Source organism: Canis lupus, chromosome 13 (genome assembly GCF_003254725.2).
Source record: "Canis lupus dingo isolate Sandy chromosome 13, ASM325472v2, whole genome shotgun sequence".
Lineage (NCBI taxonomy): Eukaryota > Metazoa > Chordata > Mammalia > Carnivora > Canidae > Canis > Canis lupus.
Window position 1 is genome coordinate 1,814,441 of NC_064255.1, and position 12,277 is coordinate 1,826,717.

The 12,277-nt window shown below is 36.8% G+C and overlaps 1 protein-coding gene across 13 annotated transcripts in view; it reads left to right on the forward strand.

Annotated features, from left to right (window-relative positions):
• VPS13B (vacuolar protein sorting 13 homolog B) overlaps positions 1-12,277 on the forward strand; it is a 733,580-nt gene that overhangs the window by 575,286 nt on the left and 146,017 nt on the right. For 12 of the 13 annotated variants that reach the window (XM_049093088.1, XM_049093083.1, XM_035714496.2 and 9 more), the window contains one exon: positions 385-780. In XM_049093088.1, coding sequence (XP_048949045.1) covers positions 385-780 — 396 coding nt within the window. The remainder of the gene's footprint in view (positions 1-384; positions 781-12,277) is intronic. The other variant, XM_049093086.1, reaches the window with a different exon arrangement.

Below are 12,277 nucleotides of genomic sequence, written 5' to 3' on the forward strand. Positions count from 1 at the left end.
ATCCTAGAGGAAGTCCTTTTACCTTGGAAGAAAGAATACCAGCTCCAGTAACAAACTAAAATAGCTGCTTAATTTTGCCTCAGAGTGAGAGGGCAGAAATAGATGTCCATGCTTGGCCTTTGCTCTATCAGGAACAGTCACATGGATTGACACAGGAAGGTAGGCATGTAAGTAGTCCATGGACATAGTTCCTTCAAGTAACTGCGTGGAAAGAATAGGTAGGTGATAAGTAAATGGATTATAACATCTGGCATCCTAAGGAGTCCACTGTACAACTGTAGGGAAAATTAAATTAGAAAAAATTCCTGTCAAATTCCTTGACAGGGAAGGAAGGGCTTACATTCAATGACAGAGCTTCAATAATTTTCTTTTTCAATCCTATAGCAGACATCAACTTGGATATATCAAAGCCTTTGAAAGCAAACCTGAGCTTTACCAAGTTGGATCAGATAAAGAATTTATTAAAGAGGATAAGAAATACACACAGCAAAGAGACTTCAGCCCCATTGGACACCATGCTGAATAAGGATGAGTTTCCAACCTCAAAATATTTCTGTGGAAAGTTGTCTAAACCTAAAGTTCATGGTGATGGAGCACAAAAGATTCCATTTCAAGAAAACATGTGGAGAACTGTTTCTTGCTTTCAAAAAATTTCTGTCCATACCACTCAGATAGTGGTCTCCATGGAAACTGTTCCCCATCCTGATAAACCATGCCTGTTAGCATCTTTATCAAACCTCAGTGGAAGCCTTAATGTCAAAACAGCACAAAAAGTACCTGGTAAGTCACAGAAAGGGGGAGAGGGAGATGATACATGATTTGTTAACATCTGAAAATGTGTAATTTTAAAGATTAATAATATGTAGAGGTTAAAAGTTTTAAGGACCATTACAGACGGGGACATTTCTGGTTTGTGACCTTATTTGAAGAGAATTTTATAACAAATCCTTTGAACCTAAATATTTTAACACGGTAAACTAAAGTGTTTGTATCCATTTCTTCAGGCATGTTCCTACAAATGTCTGTAAAATTGTCCACTTCTAAATTCCTTTTTACCTGAAATAACTGTAGTGGAACCGTGAAGCATCAAGTTTTGTGAATCCTTAGAGCAGTGGATCTCAAAGCATGGTCTCAGAACCTTGCTTAGAACAGCATTAGCATCGCCTAGGAACTTATTAGAAATGCCACATTTCAGACCCTGCCCCTGACCTACTGAATTAAAAAGCTCTGGACATGGGGCCCAGAAATCTGTGTTCCCAAAGCTCTATAGGTGATTCTGATGCACTATATTAAGTCACTGGTAACAATTTATTAAAAAGAAAGAAATTGTTCTGGTGGCAGGTGTGCTTACACAAAGTGTAGTAGAAACCAACGCTCAACTTTGCAAGGACAATGCCATTGATCGTGCCAACAGTACCTGGCAGAGAAAGGCTATGCTTCAGTACCCAGCCTAGCAAAGAGTGGTGTGGACCCTGCAAACTGGATGGCGCTGATGAGGGGAGAGGTGAAAAATTAACAGGCAATGACGTCTACATTGTTCTCTTTGGTTACCATGACTAAAATGTTAGTGCTTTTTCACACTGAATCAAACAGGGTAAGCAGAAGGAATGGGAGGAGAGGAAGAGAAAAAAAAGACAAGGTACAGGTGGGAAGTAGCAGTTTTCAATCACAGAACCTGCTACTGTTGTAGTTCGGGGCACAATGCCAGAAATTTTACTTTGAAAAGTAAAAACACCAAAAAGGAAACATTTTTTTCCACTTTAATTTGCAGGAAAGAATTGGGGTTAGAGGGACAGTGCAGGGGATAAAGTAAATCCTGAAACTATATGCAACTTCGTTGCTTACTAAGAAGTAGTTAAGTAGCAGCTGGAGACTCACTGGAACTTAGTTCCTTATAGCCAGTTTGGGCACAGTAGTTTAAGAGATAAAGGAAAAGCTTTATGGTTGAAGAGTATGAATTTTAGTCCAAAAAGTAAATGATTTATTTCTTTCTCACCAGAAATATTTGTGACCAAGCCAGCTAAAAGCACTTTTTTTTTTATTGTCTTAAAAGTTAGAAATGAAAAATGTAAGTTCCATGGGACATGAAAGACCATGAAACACTGGAGGCTACAATGTCTGATTTATCCACAAATTGCAACCCACACAGCACTGGCCCTTTCCCATGCCTTTCCAGTGGTACCTTAATCATAGCAGGGAAAGGTTAGGATGCAAACAGAGGAAAATAATTTAAATGGATTCTATTCAATTCTAGGTCCTTTTCTGTCTTGTTTTATTCATTTGCTACTCATATTTTACCCACTCTTAATGGTGTCTGTCCTCAAAAAAACATCTCTATAATGTCATTAAAATCCTCTTGCTGAGCTCTACAAGATAGTGAACGCATTCTGCTTTTGTAATTCGTTTTTTTCCCCCTTCACACTAGAAAAACTACATGCCCTATCCCTTTTACAATTATGCCCTTCAATCTAGTTAAACACAGAAATAGAAACTATAGCTCCTACAAAGACATACTTTATACAAGTCTAATATGTAGTGTCCAACAGACGTTCTCAAGTAGTTACTTGTGTCAATTAATCAAATCAAATTGAAATGAGCTATTTAACAGGAACAATTTTATTATGAGAACATAATGCCAACTCTGTTTTCTCTACATTTCTCCTTAATATGGTGGCATGCTCAAACAGTTTAAGAAGATAACAAAGTTAGCAAAATAATAATTATAATTAAGTAAAATGAGATTGTGTTAAATTCAAGTTATTACTGATGGCTGATTTCTGGGAAATTATAGTTGAGAGATTATTACCTACTTTTCAAAAACTGACTTTTATCTAAGCAAAACTTTTTAAAAGTATACATAATTTTTAAACTTCGGACATTAATTTCATTATATAGTTGATTATCTTAAAAAGTCATGCTTTGCAACCTGAATGAATTATACTCAAATATATATGCAAGGTACATTTTTGATGAGTGGTAAAAAGTATACCTCACCGCCCCCCCCCCCAAAAAAAAAACCTCCCACCAGTAGTTATATTTCTTTTTGTGTTCTGCAAGTGACATCACTCTGCATTAAACTAAACTTTTTTGTGGTATATCTTTGAGCTCAACAGAGTTAATGTCAGATTTTTACAGTTTGAACCTAATACAGAAATACTTAACTGTGTCTTTGATTTTACAGTTTATATAACTATTGTGACCATCTGCAGCAGCTGCACTTTTCAAATTATTTGCTGAACCAAATTGAGCACAGTGACAAAAGTAGTCATCTCAGATGTACTCTTAAACAGAGAAAGGAAAAGGAGCATTGCCTTCGTACAGTATAGCCATCTGTTGTACAGATGTTATTGTATAGAATGACTTAAGATAAAATAATTGTAGAAAAATTTCATTAAAACCTCAACAATTTGCACTTGTTTATGCGAATCTGCATAACTCCCCAATGAGACAACACACTTGGGGTTTCTTCGGTTCTCACTCACTTTCTCTTTGATCCTTTTTGATGTGCTGATTTTAATAAACACAGTCAAAAATATCATGGAAAAAACTACAAAGGAACAATTATAGCAGCAGAAACTACTCTAATCCCTAGCTTACGCAAGCTATTTTTAGTCAAAATTTTTTTTAACACTCTTTATGTGACAATGTTACATAAACAGGGTAAAAACAGTCCTTTCCAGATGAGTTTTAATTTAGGAGCTGAAATAGATTTGTAATGCCAGAAGAATCTTACATTCTGAGTAATATTTAGAGAAACACAAGGGGGGAACGTGTTGTAGGCATGTTTCCTCACTTCTGCAAGGTACAAAAAATATTTGAGTTCGTCTAATAATTGTGTTTTTTTTATCATCTCAACTGTCATAAGCTTATGGGAAGAGTATGGGAAAGAGAATAATAAAAGCAGGAAGGGGAACAGTTAATCTTCTCACTGAGACATTGACGATACATTTAAATCTAGGACATTTTCATATTCATTTACTGGGTTTTTACAACAAAACATATACAAAGTATTCACCAAAATGTTTTCTCAATTTGAAATAAAATGAAATGGTTAAATATTTTTAACTTAAAAAAGGAAAGCCACGGGATCCCTGGGTGGCGCAGCGGTTTGGCGCCTGCCTTTGGCCCAGGGCGTGATCCTGGAGACCCGGGATCGAATCCCACATCAGGCTCCCGGTGCATGGAGCCTGCTTCTCCCTCTGCCTGTGTCTCTGCCTCTCTCTCTCTGTATCTGTCATAAATAAATAAAATATTAAAAAAAAAAAAAAAGGAAAGCCGCAAGTTCTTCTTAGCTTTCTGTACTGTCTTGTGACCCTAAACTATGAGTTTCAAAGGACTTGATTTTTTCCTAGTTCTACTCTGCAGATGCTAGTGTAACAGTGACTTATAATAACCTAATTTGTATTTCTGCTGGAATACTTTATGTTCTCCCATATGTCTTTGGTAAAATGGCTCTAAAGTTCTGACTTTGGTAGATGTAATGCTTAGATTTTTTTTCAGTTGGTATATAATATTGAAAAAAAAACCCAAATGAATCTCATTTAGAGATTGTATCTTACTTTCTGAAACATTTTAAGGCTGGTAGTGTTTCTTTGCTATCTGTTAAATCCATCCCATTCCCTAGTATGTTCTTTCTAAAAACAACCCCCTTCCCTCTACCTACACACATAACACAATCTTTTTTTTGCCATTTGAAGTATGTCCTTTTGGAGAAGCCATAAGTATATAGCTGTAAATTGTGAACACAGTGTAGCACTTTGCACAGGCAGGGTGGGGAGTGAGCTGCAGACTTTAGCTCCCCTTGTCAAGAGTAAATTATGGCTCTATTAGGGCGTCACTCCTTGGATTTTGGCAAATGAGGGTACACGATTCAGGCTGCAAAATGGCTGTACTTTAGGCTGCCTTGCTTTTGTTCAGGGACACTTAGATTAGCAACCTCCACGATAAGGAGAAGGGAAATAGGATATGAACAAGTTCAGTCGCACAGAAGGTTGGGGGCAGAGTCTAAGTGAGGCCATCTTGGCTCGCGTTTTTGTCAGAATTGGGGAAAAGTTGCAAGGATCCCTTATCCACAGGCACTTATGAGACTTGCCATCTGAGGCAGAAAACAATGAGTTGAACTCCTTCTGGTCAAAGGGCTGCTACTTAAATAACTTTCACTACCCCAGCCTCTGTCATCCAGATGCACTTATGTTTGCTTATAAACAAAAGTAGAGAGAAAAAAAAGTGTAACCACATTATTTTTCACGTATACAAATGCCTCTTCTCATGTTCACGGAATTTGAGACCAATAAACCATTAAGAACCTCAAGTTCCTTTGCATGTACTGAAAAGTGAAACCCAGTCATTAATTGATACAAAGTGGAGCTCCAGCTTCTCATACCAGAGTTAACTGGATCTCCTGAGGAAAATCTCTTAAGGCGTTGTCATAGTTGTTGGATGCTGCAGAAATGCAAGTAAGCCTAAGGGGAAATCAAACATTAAATTAGATATGACTACCTAAAATAATATGTTGCAATAGTGAGCTATTTACAACACCCCAAAGACTTTTGTTTCTTTTAGAAAGAAACCGCTCCTCTTTCCAGTGCCTGAACAATAGGAAATGAATTATTTGACAGTGAAAACCAGAGGACAGACCTAACTTTCAGGCCGCCATTGAGGATTGAAGTGGGAGTAAAGCGTGTAGACAGCTATACAAATCACTGACACACCTTAATGAATATTGGGTGTGGGCATCAGGGTCCTGTCAGTTTTGACACTGTGTCCCAAGTAGCTTAAACCCAACACTCAAGGAAAGGTGGAGACCTCATTGGGTCTGTAACATCTGGGATTTTATTTGTCATTTTGGCATACCCCGCAAGCGCAAAAGAAAGAGTAAAAGGGGATTATCTTGACAATGAAATGAGTTACTGAATCTTGTGATAATGAAAAGCAGAAGAATTCTAATGCCTTTCTATGGTCCCTGAGGTAGAGGTGCGTTTATAGTTTTACAGAAGTAAAACGTAGACAGGCAGAACAGATGGCCTAGAGTCCGTGAAACATGACACCCCTCACCTCAGAACTGAGTACCACTATTAATCCTGGTCAGATTCCCTCTTATTACTTTATAACAAGGTTCAAAGTTGCTACTGATGAACTGGCATGTACCTCTTGTTTTGAGACATTCAAAAGAAGTAGAATAGAAAGTTCTAAAGATTAAATGGGAAATAAGTAGAAAAAGTAAAATTACCGTGATTTTTTTTCAAAATAATGTTTCATATTATTTCTCTAATACAGTGGGAAATAAAAACCATAAATGTATAAGATGCTTTCTGGGGAGTAATTCTCTTGTCCTCTTAGAAATCACATGCAGTGGAAAAGAAATCCCACCATACAAATTTTATTCTCCTTTTTGTATTTGTTACATACAATAATATTAGATTAGCTGGAATTTTGGGTAATAGTAAGCAATACCAATACTATTATCTTAGATCTTTTTTCACACCCTTAGAAAGAGAGGTAACAAATTAAGAATGTTTGATGTCTTTAAAAAAAAAAGAAACACTGGGAGATAAATGCTGTTCAGACATGTTTATACAGTTACTTACTCTTTTGTTTAACCAAATTATATTAATGCAGTCTTCCACATCTTTCATTTGGGATACTTAAATTTTTGTTTTAAAAGGTGTGTGCATCTTTTTAAATGTCTGTTAGGCAATTATTGTTCTTCATATATGTTTTTTGTTTTAGTGCTATTATGTTACTATAGCTGCTTTGGATTCCAGTGGGAAATTTTTTAAATACATAGGATATTAACTTTAGAAATTAAGAAGATAATCCCTGGGTTGAATTTCTAATGTGTTAAAAGTCACCTAATAAGCAGCTAACTTCGGATGTCGAGCACTATCATGTGCTCTGGTGTAGCGAACATGATGTACCTGCCCAGCCTTTCGTAGAGGGAGATGATCTCATCTCAGAGAGATAACCATCTCTGACTTTTTCTTCTGATTCATCATCGACCTGAACTCCATTTGAACCTTGTTAGACAAAAAACAAGCAGAATTCCTGGCCCAAACTATAAAATATAATTAAGCCCTTTTGAAATGATGTGTAAAAGAACATTGCTGTACCCCCACTTATAACCACTACCACCACCACAACCAATAAAGTTAAATCAAGCACTGCCTGTAATGGATTAAAATAATAAATGTTCCTGGATTTCAGTGTTTGAAGTACTTGAAGAAAACAGGCTCCCAGCAGCCTGGGTAGCTGAATGCAGGAGAGACATTTATTAATGACGAGTTCAAGGATTTGGCCTGTTTAAGATCATTACTTTCTGTTTACCGTGTGTTATACATCTTTTATATTTTTACACAGCCCACATGTGTCCACATGCAATAACGAAAGCTTTTTTTTCCAACAAAAGAATTGTTAATTGTGTAAATACGGTTCTCTTGGGGAATGTGAAGTCTTCATAGGACTCTGCTCCCCGCTAATGAGAAATCCAGTACAATTATAGTCTTCCAAGTATATCCACCTTCAATCTTGTATCTAGCTAACTTGGTCTATTTCTTCCTATTGTTTTTAGTTACCAAATTGTGAACTTAATCTAGACTACTAGAAACTGTTGGCCTTAGGTTAGATATTTTAGAATCATGTCCCGTTGCAGTGGATTTTGTATATCTTAAGTTCTATAGAAAAAGAAATGCTTTTTATTTCTTCTCCTACTTTTAACAAAGGTATGATAAAGAATAATTTCTCTAGTTTTAGATACATTTGGGAAGGGGAAAGGGCAACTGTTAAAAATTTCCTATATATATACCTATTTAAAACAATGTTCCATGGATGGGAGGAAAATGGGCCTTTGAGACCACAAAAATGCAATCAGTTGACATAAAGATACCTTACTGCAAAGTGCCATAAGAGAAGAAAGTTTCCAGCCCTGATAATTAAGTAGTGGAGATCTTAATAGCTTCTCTGCATCTTAATTGTAGCACCTTACAGGTTAGTATTAGATGCAATGGACAAGAATTATTGTAGCCTTCGGTGCTGGGACTGTGGATAAAGAGAAGATCTGGAATAAATCTTTCTCCCCCACTCTACCAAATTTGTGGCAGCATTTAGTTTTGTCTGTGGTCACAGCAAATTGCCCTCTCATCCACATAAGTCATGAGTAGGCTATTTGCTAGGAAAGTTTCTGGCAAAGCAACCTCGTCAGTGATGAGTGACTGAGGACACATCTGAGATGTTCTTTTACTCTCTGGCTGGGCCTCTGGACCTGTAGGCTATGTTGGCATAACATACCGAGGCCATGCAAGACAGCTGGAGACAGGAAAAAGCATTTATCCACAACCCGGTTGCCAGTTGGAAAAATGAAATTACTAAGAACAAACTAATAGCAATAGTTTTTATAGAGCAACCTGGTGCTGGAAGTAGGCAGACAGAATCTGAGCCCTAGCCCTGCTACTTACTGGCCTTTGATGATGGTAAAAGTTACAACACAGCTCATTTCCAAAATGAAGGCAAAAATACCTAATTCACAGGCCTGTTGAAAGGATTAGGTGAGATAATGTACTCAGGGTACCCTACACATTCTGGCACAAATTTATTAAATTCCTCAATAAATAATGGTCTTTTTTGTATCTTCCTCCTCATCCCTCTCCCAACACCACAGGACTGCCCAAATCATTGATCATTAAGTTGTTGAAATCAAAGTTATTGTAAAGATCATCCTTTTCTTTACCAAGAATCCTTTTTTAAATCTTTTTCTCGGGATCCCTGGGTGGCGCAGCAGTTTAGCGCCTGCCTTTGGCCCAGGGCGCGATCCTGGAGACCCGGGATCGAATCCCACATCGAGCTCCCGTTGCATGGAGCCTGTTTCTCCCTCTGTGTCTCTGCCTCTCTCTCTCTCTCTCTCTCTCTCTCTCTCTGTGACTATCATAAATAAATTAAAAAATTTTTTAAAAATAAATCTTTTTCTCTCATAGATCTTATTATCCAAACACATGGCATTTAGGATGGGATAGCTGATATAACTACACCAACTCTATATAACTATAACCAAAAAGAAAAGTTTAGTGCGCCTCCAAGCCTGTTTCAGATAGATTCATGATTTCTTTCGGGCTCTTTGAAATATTGAAAATACCTCATGAACCACCATTACTATGTGGAATTCCTTCAAGGTCAAAGAACCCTGGGTTGAGGCCCACTGAGCTAATTCTAACCCCCCCCCCCCGGCCCCCCGCCCCACCTTCCCCAGCACACCCTACCCTTGAGTTAAGGGTGAAAGATAAAGCGATTTGCCCAGGGATATTCTGAGATGGAGTGAGGGCTATAACACATCTCCTGGTCTGTTATACCATCTCGAAACACCTGGAATATACAGATCAAGACCAATTTCTAAGCCATTGTAGTAAATTATTAAGCAAGTCATTTTGCTTTCAACACTTTTTAAGTTTATACCAATTCTTCCATCCATGTAACTTTCTTTAAAAATTGATTCACAGTGGTTTCCTCATGTAATTAACTAGCTACTGTATTCCTCTAAGAAATTTTTGAAGTATGTATTTACTGTTGTTCTTTCCTCCCTAAGAAGATTGCCATACACTTTCCAATACGCACAGACAGATCTGCCAGTTTGCTTAAAAAAAAAAAAGCCACATGGACCAATCAAGTTTTATTTTTCTAATAAACTGACAACTGTGAAAACAGCATGGTGACAGGTCGGAGAGGAAGAAAGAGGCAAAGCTTATCCTCCATTACCCTTTGGTATTTTTAGTTTAGTTTTTCTAGAATCTGAGAGTTCTAAAACATTTCTCAAAAAGTACCTCTCCCAGACAGAGGCCAAGTAAAAATAGCCAACTCAGTAGACATTTTCATCTTTGATGATTAATTCTCCCTTTATGTGAAAGAAAAAAAGTCCTATTCCTGTTACTTGTTATTTTATTATGGCCAGAAGAAAAGGTGTGGGTTGGGAGGTGGGGGGAGGGGATTGCTTTTACTCACTAGTGAGAACTAGGTGAGAGTACATGGGGATTGGAAATCCCATCCATGAGAAATCATCAGATACATGTTGGGATACAATTAGCAAGGGGACCATCCAGTTGGGCTCTCATTTTGACAGCTAGACTTTTTTTAAAAAGCAAATTTGTTCAAAAGCACCAGCATCCCTTTCAACATAAACATCAATATCCATGTAGTTCTCTGACAGCTTTTTTGTGTTCTGTTCCATATATTAACCTTATACTATATTTTAGTGTACTATACTAATAGGTACAAATATATAGGCATGTTATAAAATGGAATGTAATTCAATACTATCTGATTAACTTACGTATTCTGATCAAGATCAGGGGAGGAAAAAGGTTGGTTTGTTTTTCCCATTGTTAAAATACTCAAATGCCATTTTTTAATGAACTTTAACATAATTAGTTAGAGGAACTACAAATGAGAATAGTTCTAATCATTTCTTTATGAACTATACTTATAAATTTTTTTTTTTTGGTCATCTGGTTATTTATGGTCATCTTTTTATGGATCATCTCTTCATAGATCTTTATTAAAAATTTTTTTCTGGGCACCTGGGTGGCTAAGGTGGTTAAGCGTCTGCCTTTGACGCAGGTCATGATCCCAGGGTCCTGGGATCAAGCCCTGCATCAGCTCTCTGCTCAGAGGGGAGTCTGCTTCTCCCTCTCCCTCTGCCCATCCCCCTACCACCTTGTTCATGCTTGCTCTGTCACTCTCTCAAATAAATAAAATCTTTAAAAAGTAAATTTGATGATTAATTCTCCCTTTATGTGAAAGAAAAAAAGTCCTATTCCTGTTACTTGTTATTTTTAAAATAAATCTTTAAAAAAAATCTTTAAAAAATCTTAAAAAAAATTTTTTTTCTTCCTCACTTTTTGAGGCACCCTGATGCTTCACTGTTATGCAAATTGACCTAGAGATGTATCTGACCCAATCTTGATGATTTTCTAGTAGCCTTAGATTATTTCCAGCTGTATAAAAAAATACCTGGATGTGTTTTGCTAGCACATGTCATCACTGAGTGCTCTTTCTCATGACATACAGAAGCACTGATTCAGATTGCATTTTGCACAGTCAGCATGTAGAGAATAGGAGCCTTACCAAGTGTCTAGTGGAGACTGAGCTGGCAGCATTTTGTAAACATTCTCTAAAACAAGTGGTTTGCATTTATTAGTCTCCTGAAGGAGTATTTTAAAGGTCATGGAACTACTTGTTCCTTGAACTAAATTTTTATACTCAATGAAAAGTATGTCAGTATGCAAACCAAGCAAGGTGATTTCTGTTTATCATTCCAATTGTTTCTGAAATTACTTCTCAATATTGTGACACCTCATTTAGTTTAATTAAATATCTGCCATTAGTTTGCTAGGGCTGAAATTAAAAATATAAACACATATTTTTGAAAGACACCAATGGAAAAATCAGGCAAAAAGCATTCTGTTAAATGGAAGGGAGTAGAAGAGGTTCTGTACTCGGTTAAAATGACCTGATCACACAATTGCTAAATGCAGTGTGGGGTCCTGGATTGGATCCTAGAACAGGAAAGAGACATAAGGGGAGCGATGTGAAATTCAAATAAAGTATATAAATTAGTTAGTAGTACTACAGTTGATTTACTGGCTTTTGAGAATCATGCTATAGCTCACATAAGTTGTTAACTTTAAGGGAAGCTGACTGAAGGATATCAACTTTGCTCTAAAAGACTAAAATTGTTTCAAAGTTAAAAGATTTAAAAAACAACCTGGTAAGTGTTTGAGTAACTCTGGTAATATTCATGCTTTAAGTGACCATTTAAAATCTTACACTTCCATGGCATATGCCTTTATTTTTTTTCTTCTTCCCATATTATTTTTTGGGATTTTAAGGGGGAAATTAACAGTTCAGAAAATGTAAAGGATAGCACATCAAACACCTATACATTCACCAGCTAGAACAAATGTAAACATATTGTCATATTTGCAGTATGTGCACAGAGGTAAAATACCATGAAATTGTTCAACCTTTTCCAGTGCTAAGAAGATAGCTCCTTCTAGTTCTTAAATTTGGTCATTTTATCCAACAGTGCTTATAGTCCACTAGGAAGGAGACTCACACATTCCTTAATTCACTTTCTGTTGCCATTTATACCAGATTTGAAATGTAGAAGTGCCCAGTTTACATGAACTGTGATTATTCTCTGTGGCCCTGGGTTTATTATGTGTGTGGTGATACATAAAATAAGATTCATTTTATCCCAAGGAAGGTATTTAGCATGTTTCCTGATTTAAAAAAA